The sequence below is a fragment of the Rutidosis leptorrhynchoides genome, chromosome 1, assembly GCF_046630445.1.
Source record: "Rutidosis leptorrhynchoides isolate AG116_Rl617_1_P2 chromosome 1, CSIRO_AGI_Rlap_v1, whole genome shotgun sequence".
Lineage (NCBI taxonomy): Eukaryota > Viridiplantae > Streptophyta > Magnoliopsida > Asterales > Asteraceae > Rutidosis > Rutidosis leptorrhynchoides.
This window is the reverse complement of record NC_092333.1, coordinates 66,484,483-66,501,164: the sequence shown is the minus strand read 5'-3', so window position 1 is coordinate 66,501,164 and position 16,682 is coordinate 66,484,483. Positions and strand designations below refer to the sequence as shown.

The 16,682-nt window shown below is 32.9% G+C and overlaps 1 protein-coding gene and 1 long non-coding RNA gene across 3 annotated transcripts; one reads left to right on the top strand and one right to left on the bottom strand.

Annotated features, from left to right (window-relative positions):
- Positions 1–3,311: 3,311 nt before the first annotated feature.
- Positions 3,312–8,225, bottom strand: LOC139861206 (uncharacterized). Of its 2 annotated transcripts, none has more exons than XM_071849527.1 (11): positions 7,828–8,225; positions 6,991–7,277; positions 6,657–6,851; positions 6,229–6,575; positions 5,769–6,060; positions 5,428–5,586; positions 4,830–5,195; positions 4,270–4,335; positions 4,093–4,141; positions 3,758–3,881; positions 3,312–3,647 (listed from the first exon to the last, which is right to left on the bottom strand). In XM_071849527.1, exons 1-11 carry the CDS (start codon positions 8,042–8,044, stop codon positions 3,569–3,571), a joined length of 2,181 nt encoding a protein of 726 aa, XP_071705628.1. In that variant the 5' UTR covers positions 8,045–8,225; the 3' UTR covers positions 3,312–3,568. The 2 variants fall into 2 exon arrangements, with proteins under 2 accessions (XP_071705628.1, XP_071705634.1); XM_071849533.1 differs by having other exon boundaries at positions 7,833–8,225.
- A 1,084-nt stretch (positions 8,226–9,309) lies between these two features.
- LOC139861202 (uncharacterized) lies at positions 9,310–11,454 on the top strand. The gene is made up of 3 exons (XR_011763683.1): positions 9,310–9,441; positions 9,525–9,622; positions 10,258–11,454. It is a non-coding gene; the product is annotated as an uncharacterized lncRNA (long non-coding RNA).
- Positions 11,455–16,682: the final 5,228 nt, after the last annotated feature.

Below are 16,682 nucleotides of genomic sequence, written 5' to 3'. Positions count from 1 at the left end.
TGGTTGTTCCAAATAATATATATAGATGGGTCGATATGATATGTCAAAACATTTGCATACGTGTCTATGGTATCCCAAGATTACATAATATATTAGAATACATGTATAATACAATATAAGTTAGCTAGGATATGATTAATATAGATTTGTTACCAATTTTCATGTAGCTACAACAAGCAAAAATATCCAATCTTGTTTTACCCATAACTTCTTCGTTTTAAATCCGTTTTGAGTGTTTCAAGTTGCTATGGTTTCATATTGAACTTAAGTTTATGAATCTAAACAGAAAAAGTATAATTTTATAGTCGGAAATACAGGTTACAAGTCATTTTTGTAAAGGTAGTCATTTCAGTCGAAAGAACGACGTCTAGATGACCATTTTGGAAAACATACTTCCACTTTGAGTTTAACCATGATTTTTGGATATAGTTTCATGTTCATAAGAAAAATCATTTTCCCATAAGAACAACTTTTATATCAAAGTTTATCATAGTTTTTAATTAACTAACCCAAAACAGCCCGCGGGGTTACTACGACGGCGTATATCCGGTTTTACGGTGTTTTTCGTGTTTTTAGGTTTTAAATCATTAAGTTAGCATATCATATAGATATAGAACATGTGTCTAGTTGATTTTAAAAGTCAAGTTAGAAGGATTAACTTTTGTTTGCGAACAAGTTTAGAATTAACTAAACTATGTTCTAGTAATTTCAAGTTTAAACATTCGAATAAGGTAGTTTTATATATATGAATCGAATGATGTTATGAACATCATTAATACCTCAGGTTATGTGGATAAACCTACTGGAAATGAGAAAAAATAGATCTAGCTTCAAAAGATCCTTGGATGGCTTGAAAGTTCTTGAAGTAGATTCATGACACGAAAACAAATTCAAGTAAGATTTCCACTCGAAATAAGATTGTTATAGTTATAGAAATTGAAACAAAGTTTGAATATGAGTATTACCTTGTATTAGAAAGATATTTTACTGTAAATAAGAAATATTTCTTGAGGTTGGATGATCAATTTACAAGATTGGAAGTAAGCTAGCAAACTTGGAAGTATTCTTGATTTTATGAAACTAGAACTTATAGAATTTTTGAAGAACACTTAGAACTTGAAGATAGAACTTGAGAGAGATCAATTAGATGAAGAAAATTGAAGAATGAAAGTGTTTGTAGGTGTTTTTGGTCGTTGGTATATAGATTAGATATAAAGGATGTGTAATTTTGTTTACATGTAAATAAGTCATGAATGATTACTAATATTTTTGTAATTTTATTTCATGCTAGTTGTCAAATGATGGTTCCCACATGTGTTAGGTGACTCACATGGGCGGCTAAGAGCTGATCATTGGAGTGTATATACCAATAGTACATACATCTAAAAGCTGTGTATTGTACGAGTACGAATACGAGTGTATACGAGTAGAATTGTTGATGAAACTGAACGAGGATGTAATTGTAAGCATTTTTGTTAAGTAGAAGTATTTTGATAAGTGTCTTGAAGTCTTTCAAAAGTGTATGAATACATATTAAAACACTACATGTATATACATTTTAACTGAGTCGTTAAGTCATCGTTAGTCGTTACATGTAAATGTTGTTTTGAAACCTTTAGGTTAACGATCTTGTTAAATGTTGTTAACCCATTGTTTATTATATCTAAAGAGATGTTAAATTATTACATTATCATGATATTATGATATATTAATATATTTTATTTTAGTATGATATATATACAGTTGAATGTTGTTACAACGATAATCGTTACATATATGTCTCGTTTCGAAATCATTAAGTTAGTAATCTTGTTTTTACATATGTAGTTTATTGTTAATACACTTAATGACATGTTTACTTATCATTTATCATGATTAAACATAGTGTATCAATATCTTAATATGATTCATATGTATTTAGTAAGACGTTATAACGATAATCGTTATATATATCGTTTCGAGTTTCTTAATTCAATAAACTCAATTTTATGTATATAACTCATTGTTAAAATACCTAATGAGATACTTATCATAATATCATGTTAACGATATATATAATCATATATATGTCATCATATAGTTTTTACAAGTTTTAACGTTCGTGAATCACCGGTCAACTTGGGTGGTCAATTGTCTATATGAAACCTATTTCAATTAATCAAATCTTAACAAGTTTGATTGCTTAACATGTTGGAAACACTTAATCATGTAAATAACAATTTCATTTAATATATATAAACATGAAAAAGTTCGGGTCACTACATTTGGTAAGTAAAATGTAAGTAAAATAAAGAAGATAAAAATATGTTTTGTGCACCTAAACAAAATACTAAATAACCACTAGGGAAAACTTCATTAAAACAATGAAGCCTCAAATAAATAAGATAACCGAAAAGAACTTTCGAACTCAACTATAAAAAAACCCAACTTGAACTCACAACTTAATTGCGAAGGTCAAACCATATAAAAAGCATAAAGGATTAAAACGACATAAAACGAGCTACAAACAAGACTAAAAGAGGGTGCATGATAAAACTGTCAACTGCAGATCAAAAACCATCTAATAAACGAAAAACCGAGGATAATGAACCCATCGACCGACTCGTATGTCATTTGCAAATTTCGTGAATTTCTTCATCTCGGCTTCTTGAACCAGAATTGTTAATGTAGTTAATTAATATTTCAATCGAAAAAGTTTAAATCTAAAGAATAAAAATATTTCACAGGGTCATTGTTAACGTAATAATGTAGTTAATAATCGTCAGTCTAAAGTCAAGGGAAATACTTTTTTTTAACAGCAGGATCATCCAGGGAGACTAAACCACCCACGCGTTCATCTTTCGCAGTTACATAACCGCCCCCAACTGCTGCCCAGGAAGAAACCCGACCCAATCCGAGGGCATGGGCCGTAAAAACCACCTCCCCCACTGCCCGCGCAACGCAATGTGCGAAAGACACCTTTGGGTGGAATTCAAGGGTTAAGGGGCAATCTTGTGTGCAATGCGGCACCTCACGGGAGTCGAAATCCTGACCTCTCGCTAAGAGAAGCAAGTCACTACCACATGAGCTACAACACAAGGTTTAAAGGAAAAGACTTATTAATTTATCAAACATATATTCATTACTCTATACTATTTTACAGTATTAAATCTTTATCGTATGTGATACTCAAATTATATTCTAAGTGAATTTTAGTAAGAGTTAATTAATAAGACAAATCTCTATTTTGGGGGAAATGTTCGAATAAATTCAATAAAGTATCAAGACTGTTATTTGTTTAATTAAATTAGAGAATTATTTTAATATCAAAATAATTATAAATTAAGTAACTTAGATAGATTAAGTTACGTCTGAACGTTAATATTCGAAGTAACAATTATTTCCATATCCTAATTTTATTAAATTCAGTAATACAAGAGTCCCCCTCTGCCCCTCATATAAAGTAAGCAGTCATGTGGATCAAAAGGATAAAACTTCAATTGCCTATAATAACGTAATATCGTCATATAGAATAAGAAAAGGATTTTGAAAAGCAACTTATTATTAACAACCTTAATGCAACACAAGTTTAACCAAGAGCAGGGACCATGTTGAGCATCTTCAGAATGAAGGTGTAGGTAAATGCATCCTCTTGAAGCTTCTCAAATCTGTAAATTATTACCACGATGCATAAATTACACGAACAGATGCAGTGTCAAATATATAATCTGCTAACGATAACTAAATCAGACATATCACCAAATTCCTAAAACGTTACCTTCCTGACTTTGAAAAGTGGCCTGCTCCCATCTCACATTTAAACAGCAACACATTATCATCTGTTTTCATCTCTCTCAATTTGGCAACGAACTTAGCAGGTTCAGAATAAAGTACTCGTGGATCTGCAAAATATAAATGTTCCAAATCGGTAGCATACAAATAGTGTACTGAAATACAAGGGTATAGACACACACACACACACTCTCCTCTCTCTCTCAATTTTAGCCAACGCTTATTTGGAAGTAAACACGTAAGATAATGTGTGATATTATAAAAGGAATATGGATGGAGAAGTTATCACATTAACACAGAAGCTGAATTGTAACGGCCTACCGTTTAATCCGGCAGTAACAAGTATGGCCGGATAATTCTGTGCCTTTACCTGTTAACAAGAAATCCATCAATGATTGAATTCAAGATTTAATAATCTTTCACATGGTTCTCATGACTTTTAAAACATTAAGGTAACTCTAATAGATGATGATGATGATATGGGTCAGTGTTACTCACATTATCAACAGGTGAATATGATTTCATGTAGAAATAGTACTCCTCTTTACGAGGATCACCCCATTCCTGCAATATATGATGATGTCATCTACAAGAAATTAGCTATAGGAAAAACTTACAAATCCACCATTTTCCTCAAAGCTCTTATACTCAAATTTTGAAGATCACTTTCGACACTCATATGAGGCAAAATTAAAGAAGTAAAGTGTGGGTTGAATGGGTCAAGAGTCCCTAAATACGTAGTCAAACGTTCACAATATCCTAAATCATCATCTTATCTTATTGTTACCTAACCATTCTTATATTATAAAATGTAAGCATACTCTCACCATATCAATATCAATATCATCAATCATTTATAAAATGTAACATTTTAATTAAAAAAACGTTGGTAAAGAGAATTGATCAGACTTGTCAAATGGACATAAAAGTTACATCATTTGACCCATTACCCAACCCGCCTGACATACCCGTTTTGCCAACTCTAGTACTAATTGTTGTAATGTAAAAAGCATACGTATATTAATAAGTGGAATGTAACATATATGATGATATATCACCTCCCATTCAGCTGTCGTTAGAGGAATTGTTGGATCGAGCATTGTAGTCACAACATCTACAAAAGGTACCCTTGCAACAGCGGCTTTAAATAAATCGGGTCGCATGTTTAAAACAGCGCCCATAAGCAACCCCCCTGCACTTCCTCCAAAAATGCACAATTTTTCTTTGGTACAGTATTTCTTCTCTATCAGATACTCTGCACAGTCGATAAAATCGGTAAAAGTATTCTTTTTATGAAGATATTTCCCGTTTTCATACCACTTCCTCCCCATTTCTCCACCACCACGAATGTGAGCAATTACATATATAAAACCACGGTCTAATAAATACAACCGTGACGTTTTAAAAATAGGATCAATGCATGGCTGCAGGACAGATGAAAAAGCACAAGTCACAACTTTAAGCATGCCATCTGATGCTTAAAGACAATATCTTTATAGTAAGATTTAAAGGAAATGTGTTTTTACTCCTAAATCAAAATACTGGCTGCTTTAGAATTGCATACATACATGACAACAACTTATAATCATTTATCATGCTTAGTTCCTTTTAATACGGATTTGAGCAAGTGAAAGTTGTACATGTATAATGTATTACCTCATATGATCCATAGCCATACAGAAACAATGGATCAGTTCCGTCAAGCTTAACCAGATCCTTTCGATAGACAATTGACATAGGAACATGAGTACCATCTTTAGCAACTGCCCACTTCCTTTTGGTTACATATTTTGAGGCATTAAAACCACCAAGTACCTGATTATATCAAAACATAGATATCAAACACATATTTTGTATTAATTTATGAAATAAACGAGTGTTTGTAGGTGATGTTGAAGTGTCAAAACATAATAGCAGTAAAGGTATGAGAAAGTATATATTACAAATAAAAAGAAGAGAAAGCAAGGTAGGTTTAATAATAACGACCATTAGCGTACCGTTTCAATTTTCTTGACAACTGAAACTCCCGTATTCATATCGTAATCGTATGTAGAAGTGGGTGTTCTCAAAGAACTATACTCAAACCGTAATATACTTGAAGAAAATTGTGACTCGATAGGCTCAACTGAATAAACGGGGTCAATAAAGTCAACAGATCGGCCACCTTGGAGAGTGTGAAGTGGTTCACCGAAAGGTGGAAGAGAATAATAAGTTACCCGAGGTAGACCTTCTTGACGCTCGTAAACGACAAGATGATCACTAAAAAGCGTCACATCCTGTATTTTTACACTGGAACAGAACAATTAACATATACAAAACAAAGGGAAAGTGTATAAGCCAAGTAAAAAAAAACATGATTAAATAATAGATAGAGAAATTATAATTAATGAAATGACAGTAGAAAGTATAAAGAGTGACACAACTTTTAAGGATTTTAATATGAAAGTTCATCGTTACCTTTCTCTATGAGGTATCAGGGTTACAGTTGCATTTACATCATCCAGTGGACAAGCTAATAGTTCTGAATTGAAAGTTTCAGCACTCCTTTTTTTAATGAAAAAATGATTGCCACGATGGCTGACTGATGTATCGATACCCTCTGATCGGGGTGTTAAAACCATAAGACCGTTGTCGGGCTTTGAGATATCGAAATAGAATATAGACCTAGTAGTTTTACTTTCTGATCCAACAAATAGATATTTTTTGCTTTCGGAAGCTACAAGATCTATAGAAAACATATCATCCTTTTCATGATATAGACATGAATCAGTTGATTGATTTGTACCCAACTTATGAAACCACACCTGTACACACGAAAAATCTCCATAGTAGAAATTTGATACTTCAGAAAGATGATAAATTCAGACCAGCTTAAAAATGATTACCTTATATGGCCTCAAAATCTCATCCATTGTGATGTACATCAAAGCCTCATCACCTACCCATTCAAAATAACCAACTACACTAACCAAGGGCTCACCCACCGGTAAACGAGTTTCAGCATCCATCACATGTATAGTATATATCTCATCTCCTTTAGTATCTTCTGCATACGCTACCAATTTATGATTTGGACTGGTCTAAAGATAGTTCATTTGGACAAACAGTTGATTAAAATCAGTCTGAAATGCACACTCTTTTATTATTAAAAAAGATGAGATCATGAATTACACAAGAAGAAAATTAATCATAAATTACGCAAGAAGAAAATTTGCTCACTTTAAAAGCACCGATGCTATAATACGTATGCTCTTTAGCCTTAAGATTTTCATCCAATATCACATGTTCTTGAGGAGCATCTGGTCCTGTTGGCATGACATCATCAACTGATGGCATTACATCATCACTGTTTACTACAAGGCGTCGGCAATGTGTCTTATACTCCTTCCCCTCCAAAGTGCGCTCGTAATAGTAGTAAGGCCCTTTGCGTATGGGTGCAGATATATCATCCTCTTTAATGCGGCCTCTTATCTCAGCATAAATCGCATCTTCCAGATGTTTGGTCCCTAAAATTTCAGCAAATTCATGTTTTAGAGCATAAATTCATGTTGATAAATCATTATCCTTAAGTATAACTTGTTTTATTATTGAAACTGGCAGAGACCATGACAAACTCCAGAATCCAATTTTGGAATTTTATGGCATTCATTATTACATTTCCTCAAATTTAGGTATTTTTTTAGCTTCTAACTAACATAAAATTAAAATTAAACGTTAATATATGTGATCCTCCAAATTTTATAAAATCACACATTATCTTAGGTGTTTAATCTCCTATTTATCCTATCAATTTACTATAACATCTTTTCGAAATTCCTATGGTCACTAGGATTAGGGTTTATAATTTTAACAAATACTAGTTTTTTACCCTAGTACTCAAAAAGTCAATAACTCTTTCACAGTTATGATTATTCATATATAGAACTTATAATACACAACATAAATGCATAGATACAAATATACATATACACATGAAAGATTATTTATCACACAAGTATACATCATTATTGGTATATTAATAATTGTACATAAAAATAAGTTAATTTATTAACATGCCAGACATGATGTAATCAGTATACGAATTCTCTTGCTCCAGATACGAAAGCATCTCAGGATTCGAACGAGAATCATCACGAAGCCAGTAATAATTATCAATCCGAACGTCACCAAACATCTCCATTTCATGCTTCACTTTTTTAGCAACTGGAGGATTTCGTTGCTGCTGTGCACAGTCGATATTAGCCGATAGCGAATCAGTTGCAGCAGCAGCCATTGCTAACTTTCGGGTTGTACGGAAATTTTGCAGCGACGAATGATGGAAACAGGAGGCGGAAGTGATTGATAAACTGAGAAGTAATCCGAATTTAAATTGGGCCGACGGTATTGAGGATTAAGGATTATCTACTATGGGAGTTGATTAGATGCTAGTTGATGACCATGTTTGACTTGGCGACCTCTCCTCTTATATTCATGATACATCATAAATAACTTTTTTCTTTCATTAAAAAAATTAAAAAAGGAAAAGGGAAAAAATGTAAAGCCTTAAGTGATGTCATTATTATAATTAATTAAAAATTAAAAAAATAAAATCATACAATTAATACTCCGTAATAGGGGTGGTCAGTTTTTGGTTTGAAACCGTTTAACCCGAACACCAAACCGAAACCAAACCGGAAAAAACCAAACCGAATTTGAAAAACGGTTTTCAGATCGAGTCAAAACCGAAACCGAATTTTAATTCGGTTTTCGGTTCGGTGTTCGGTTTTAAAAATTCTGAATTCGGTTTAACCGAAAACCGAATTCAAAACCGAATTCAAAATTTTTATATATTTAATTTGTATATCTATGTTTTAATGTCATTATAATTTGGAATCTAATCAATAAAATAGTTTCTCATCAATATGACGATTTGGTAGCTCATATTATAATTATGTTACTCAAATTATTATGTTCTTCTTCTTAATAATAGAAGCAGTAAATGCCAAAATTAAGCTGTAAATATTATTAAATCATCGAATTCTTGATAATTTAATAGTATGTCATTGTTTTAGGTTGTAAATAACTAAGACATTAGTAATGCCAAAATTAAAGTATCATCGTTCTCAAATTTTTCATAATATTTGGTTTTAACCGAAAACCGAACCGAATCCGAATTCGAATTCGGTTTTCGGTTCGGTTCGGTTTCAACTTTGAATTCGGTTTTCGGTTCGGTTTTCGGTTTTGTCCAAAAAAATTTCAAAACCGAATACACCGAACCGAAAACACCGAAGAAATCGAAAACCGAACCGATGAACACCCCCTACTCCGTAACACGCACATTAGGGTTTAGGTTTATCGGTAAGGGTTATGGTCATTATACTCCGCGTGCGAATTTTTAATTAGGGGTTTACACCTCAATCTTTACTTTTTTCAGTTTAATTGATTGATGTCAGATATAGTGTGTAATGATTACTATATATATATATATATATATATATATATATATATATATATATACACTATATATATATATATATATATATAGAAGGAACTGAAGAACAAACAAAAGGAAGAAGAGAGACGGCGTAAGGAAGAAGATAAGGAGATGAAGGTAGAGAACGTAGATCCAATCTAAGTGCCGGACTGCAACTATAAGTGTTTGATCGATTGAATTATACTCTAAAGATTATGGTAACCTAGATTTTCAGTCCAATTCATCTTCATCCATGACGACTCTCAAAAAGGTATATCTAATTCTGTTATGCTTCTTTTAGGTTCTATTATTTTGATCAGGAATGGTGGTGGTGATGATGATGATGATTAAGTTGCACGGATGAAGGCAGCTGTTGAGGCTATTCAAACAAAGGATAAGGTGATTCTGTAATTTCTATATACACAATTGATTCTATGTTCTCCTTCTTTCTGGAATAGCGAAATCATATTTTGTCCTAAGCTCTTAAATTTTTTGGTCTAAACTAATTGAATCCATCTCAATGAAAAGGGAAGAAGCTTTCCTTTTTCAAGATTTACACAAAAGTTCTTTTTTTTTAAAATTTTTTTATGTAACTTCAATTCAGTTTAGATTATATAGTTTGTGTGTTGGTTAATATTGTAATGTATATAAACTATATAATGTATATTAGTTTTGCTCGTCAAAGGTGTGAATTGGAGTACTTTGTTAAAGGACATAAATTAACTTGCAATCCCTATAATCGATCATCAATCGTTAAAGATTGAGATATGAAAATTACAGTATGTGTTTTCTCTCTCAACCTACTACTTATTCACTTTTTATGTTCTTGCTGAATATATTTTCTATAGTATTGAGTTCTGGATTGGTTTTATACATTGGTATTGAAGAAGATTGATGATCCGAATCAACGTATAACATCTAATTCATTCTGCAATAGCATTTTATGCAACGGCTTTGTTTTAAATAATAGAGAGGATGTTTAAACTTTTATTGTAATTAATGTCAATCGGAATTTAATCATGTTATATTTTCAGCAATTCAGATCACTATGTTGTGAAGAATGAGTTCCCTGTACATATGTGGGTCCTGATGAGCAACATGCAGAACTACAACCTGGCCTGATGGTGTCTTAGAACAGCAATCATCTAACAATTTTTAGATTTGTACAAGAAGTAGTGAAATGAGGTACTCGACTTTTTATGTTCTAACAAATTTAGAAAATGGTTCCAGAAAGTAGGATTTGTTGTGATTAACTTAGCTATCAAAAATGTCGTCTCTATTTCAATATGTTTAAAACAGGAGTCCATCAGGATCCACTGCTATTCAGAGAGATATTACAGGTGCACTAACCTTTTTTTTTTTTTCATTATTGTAAGATTTCCATTTAGTATTTTAGCTTGGGAATGGATGCAAATAAGCGTGTTGAACAACATGTCAAAATTGGTAACATTTAGCATGGGTCAAGGAGTATCACGGGAATCCATTTCACTATTTTTGTTCAGTAACTACACAATTCTATTTGATATTTTTGAAACCATTCCATTTAACATTTTAAACCTACCTATATATAAATTATAGACATATGTGTAACATAAATTTTCTAATCAGTTTACATGTATATATAGTATATTTGTATCTATTATATTATATAGATAATATATGCCTTGTGAATTTGTAGCTTATTGAAACTCTCGAATTTACGCTAATAAACTGATGTTAATTAAGAACGGGAGACCTGATGACTTTAGATAAATAAGTAAATATTTGGAGCTTGTGACAGGTTGATATAATTGACAAAATGAGCTCATTTTTTGAAGTTTTGGTTCATATCTACGTTTGGTATGAGGAGTTTGAGGATTGAGAGGGGGCACTAATATACTAAAACTGGATGAGGTTCTCTTCTCAAGTAATTTTTTCTTGTGTACTCGCTTATTTTCATAAAACTGGTTATTATTTCAGATTGGGCATGCATGCTGCAGAGAATTGTTCTTATTTCATATCTATGCTCATTGACTTGATAAGCCACATGTTTGGTGATGCATTACGTTCCTAATTTGAACATTGATATATTCATATAGATGAACTTGAATCACATTTGTGCGTTTATACTTATTGACATATTAGGGGTGGAAATGGGCGCGTCAAGGATGTTTGCTATAAATCATGATTTCATTTTTTAAAGAGGAAATGACAAACACATTAACTACCTTGCAGGTACATGATCATGAAGAGGTGCGTTTATGGATTCGTAATTATGGATTCATTACGAACGTCAAAAATATTAATTATTGTGGTAACTTGTGCAAGTTTCTGTGTAAAATTGTGCATGATGATGTAGAGAATTTGCACCTTTAAGTCGAAGAATCAAATTGCTGGTACACGAGTTACTCTTGTAGATCATTGTCAAGCAAAAATTATGAATTGTTGACTTTGACGAGTCAACGCAGTTTTACTCAAAGTTGAAAATGCAGTTCCGCTTGAATTGTAGCTTGTGCTCATTAACAAAAATGTAGCATTGGCTTCTAAGGTGAAGAAATGAAGAAAAGAACTATCTAACGAACAATCTCACAACAATCGACAATCTCACAACAACCGAAGACGGACTAAATGAATTTAGCATTTATATTTATTTAATACCTAAAACATATCATTAAACTGTTTTGTTTAAACAAACCCGTGGTTTCACGGGTCATTTCACTAGTGTAAAAATATACTGAGTAATTAAAAACTTGAATGGGTGTGCATGGTACAGGAAGAACCGAAGACCATATCGAACTGAACCGATTTTGAACCGAACCGAGCTTTTTCGGTCCGGTCCTTGGTCCATAATTTTACGGATTTTCGATCTTCGGTACGGACCGAACCGGACCAAAACCGAAAGAAAACTAAAAATACCCGAACCGTACCGAACCTAACCGATAATATTTGGTCCGGTCCTCGGTCCATGTTTTTGCTTCAAATTGGGATTCGGGACGGAACCGAACTGAACAAGTTTGGTCCGGAACAGTACCACGCACACCCCTACTTGATAGTCTCATACAGCAGATGTCCCGTTTCAAAATGTTTTCCAAAGCTTCTATTATTCACACTGGATGGGTCATTAAAAATGAAATTGTCCCTGAGCACAGTACACTTGGAGAGATCATATCAAAGTTCATAAGGCGGAGCATTATGACTCAGTATAAGAATAAACTTGATAAAACAACAAACCAATAGATAGGAAAGTTAATTGTAAAGTGAGTGTCTATATGCCCTTTTTCATTTCTAAGCTTTTGTTACGAGTCGCAAGTTAATTTTTCAAGATTTAATAAACAGATTGGATAATTGGTCGTACTAGATGCGACTTATCAAGTAGAGTAATACATTAATATCTGAGGTATCGGATAGGATATTGTTCAATACATAGGCAGCCGATTGTTAAAGCAAATTCAAACACAAAACTATATCCTCATCTATCTACAACAGATGATTATGAATATTCAAATCACACAAGCACTTTCAAAACGCACATTCAAACACCCCCTATTGACAAAGATATAGAACATGTTCTGCTTATTTCAGTGGTTGATACATACGTAACTATCTTTTATTCAGCACACTCCAAAATTTCTTACAATCCATAAATAATGTGTTTAACCAATAAACACTGTTATCAAAAAAAAAAGAATGGTAATTTTAACTTGACGAGACAGCTTGAACACTTACTTTTTGGTAGCAAGTCACAAAGAAAACTGTGGCACTTATTAGAGATAAAGGGTATATAAAATTTCATACAAAAAGTATCATAAGAGTTCAAAACATGCAGCACATAAAGGTAAGGAGATAACAATAAGAAACATATAGCATACAAAAAGTGAAAAAACCATCATTATCTTATGAATTGCAATGGACGTAGGGGTTGAGGAGGTATACCTCCAGCACAAGCTTTTATCCATACTGAAGATGTGTTTTAAAACCACTTTCAGTACACACAGAGATCGTGAGCAAACATAGTCTATGCATGAAAAATAAAGGTGATCAAATCTCGATACATATTTGACAAAAAAATATTATTACGAAACATAAATTAAAAAACAATTCAGCCTCTTTGCAGTTAATCAGTGACACTTAATTGACTAATTGATGCTTAAGCGGATAACAGGATACAAAACAGTTCATCTTGATGTATAAAATTAAGCATGTGAGATCATAACTATTAATAAAACCAGGGGCGTCTTTGAGCATAGGCAAGATATGCAGCCGTCTAGGACCCAAAAAATTTTAAAGGGCCCAAAATTTTGAATATCGATATACTTTTCTCAAAATATTCTGTTTAATTAAATAAAGAATTGTCAATTATAGTTGTAATAATGTAACTTCAAATAGTTAAAACATTGTAAGTAAATAAATTAATAATTCTAAGTATTATCTTTTTATATGTATTAAAAAATTAAACGTGTATAAGGGTTCACTTTTATTTTTGCTTAGGGTCTTCAAATTGTTAAGACGACCCTGAATAAAACTACTGTTCAGAGTAACTTAACACCTAGACTGCTGCATTGTATTCTAAATACAACACTCGGTTTGACTTTATCAACTCTTTTAATGGATGCATAAAGGCTCTGATTAGCCATTTATCACATATATTAGAGAATACTAACTTCTTCAGTGAATGTTGATTAGTTCGTGGTGTACATAATTCAGCTTTGGAGGTGAAAATGAAGGTGGTGGTGATAAGGGTGATGGTGATGAGGGTGGTGATGGCGATGAGGGTGGTGATGGCGATGAACGGGGAAGTGGTGTTTTTCTGTCTTTTTGGGCATCACGCACCACACATCACTAATCACTACGGTGATTAGTGTGTGGTGCACAAAATTCAACTTTGGAGGTGAAGATGAAGGTGGTGGTGAACGTTGTGGTGATGGCGATGAACGGGGAAGTGGTGGTGATGATAGTGATGAACGATGAAGTAGTGATCTCGTTCCCAATACTGCACCGATGATGATAGTGATGAAGATGAAGGTGGTGGTGAACGTTGTGGTGATGGCGATGAACGGGGAAGTGGTGGTGATGATAGTGATGAACGATGAAGTAGTGATCTCGTTCCCAATACTGCACCGATTATCACAAGCAAAGCAACATGATGATGGTGCTGGTGGTAATTGGTGCGGTAATGATGATGAACGAGAAAGCAGTGATGATTGTTGTAACGACCCTGGATTTTCCAACGTATATTTATTAATTTTTAGTATTAATACTTGCGTGTTAATAAATGTATTTTTTATACATTTACTTGTTACCGTATTTGATTTTCCATGTCCCGACTTGTCTTTGTGATACACGTACTTTTCACGAATAATATTCCGAATATTATTTACGTTCATGATTAATTATTATTAATCATTTTTAATTAACTAGTGTAAGTAGTTAATTACTTGGGCTTTTATTTAATTTATTGCTTACTTGGACTTGGGCTTGTATTAATGGACTTGGAAGCCCACCCTACTTCTCTTAATGGACTAGTTGTGAGCCCAACATGTTACTAGTAATTCATTAGGCTTAAACTTAGATTAATTAAGCTAAGTTGGAGACAAATCTTACAAGCATGCTAGAACTCTTTCCCATACATTTAACTTTAATCCATTTTGAGCTTACACCATTCTCCAATACTTGAAAGTAGCTTTTGATCTTGCCCCTTTGAGCCCTTGAAACCGCCGGCCATCTATGGGGGAGAGGGAGTTCATTTTCAAATTTTTTTTGTTACTTATTCACTAGTATTCCTTCACTTTTACACACACTTCATTTTACACTTCTCTTTCTCTCATCTTTTTCTCTCAAAACTTTGTAAGTAACAAACTTTATTCTTCTTCCTTTTCTTACTTGAAAACCGATTATACATCATCATCATTTACTGGTTTGTAGTTTATTGTTGTTTGTTGTTGTTAAAGATCAAGTTCTATAAATTGTATCTTCATGTAATCTTGGTTACTTCCATCTTTTGTTTGATGAAGGACCAAGAACAAGAATCTAAACTTGTTAGTTTATGGTTCTACACTTGAATGTTTTAAAGATCTAAAAGTTCATAAGCTTTATAATCATACTTGTGTTCATGTTTTGTAGACTTGAAGTTTATTTCCTTAAGATCCAAACTTTGATTTGAATCTTCTCAAGTATGAAACAAACATGAACATAATACTTGTAACTTTAGTTTATTTCTTTCTTTTGTAAGTACTTTAAAGTTGTGATATTGTTAATTTAATCAAGTATTACTAGTTAAACTTGATCTCATATTTCTTGAAATTAAAGTTAACTTTATAAGTTCAAGAACATGGAAGTATAACTTCACACACTTATGTTGGATCTAAGTTTTTATAGCTTATGGTCTTCTAATTTTGTTATAAATAAGAGCTTATAAGCTTACATACATTCTACAAGATTAAAATCTAAGTTTCATAACTTATGGTTTCATTAAAGTGAAGATCCAAGTTCTATAACTTAGGATCTAACTTAAGAACACTAGATCTAGAATTTCTAGTCTAGGATCTTTAAGATCTAACTAAGATCTAAGTCCTACAACTTAAGATCTTATTTATTTAGTTTACTTTCAAGTTTATAGCTTAATATTACTATTAGAACTCATGTATGTGTCGGATCTAAGATCTTGATGTAATTTTGGTTCATCAAACTACTTACAACCCTTAATTGAGTTGTGCTACATATCTTAGACTTAAAATAGTGTTATGATGGTCAAAACTTAGTTAAGATGATGCAAACGCATCAACGAGTTGTACACTTGAAGCTATAAGCATCAAGGATGAGAACCGTGATGAGCATCAAGCACCAAGAACCCACCGGAGCACCTTACCTACTGTTTTCCGGATCTGATCATTAACCTGGGCTACTAGAAAAGTTTATTTCCAGCTATTTCGGTTCGAGTAGATGATTTTCCATTTAGACCTCGTCTTAATCCGAGTTACGGTTTAGGATTTATGGCCATCCGAAAGTCACTATACCCTTTTAACGGTGTGCTGAAATTTCTGAACTACTCGCACTTAAACCGTCGCCACGGTCAAACGAAGATGATTTTGGTTCTGGAAGTTGGTCAGCCTCTAGGGGACTCATATACGGAGCCATAGCCACTGGTCTCACCTCATTTCAGTTTGTATAGAGGTCGTGGCGACTGAACGAAGTCAGCCTTTATTTCAAACTCTATTCTTGATTGAAACTTACTTTACCCTTTTTGATTAAAGATGAATGATGATGATACTTAAGACCTAATTTACATACTTTTAAACCTTTGGGAACAATTTATTGATTTAGTAACTTTTGACTTAGGTTGAGGACCTTTCGGACAAACTACTTGTTTACTATTCCCGCGTATCGACCTTTACTACTTTTCACTGTGAGTTATAGCATCCTTTTTTTTTTTTTACTTTAACTATTTTGGGAACTGAGAATACATGCGCATTTTACGTTTTAC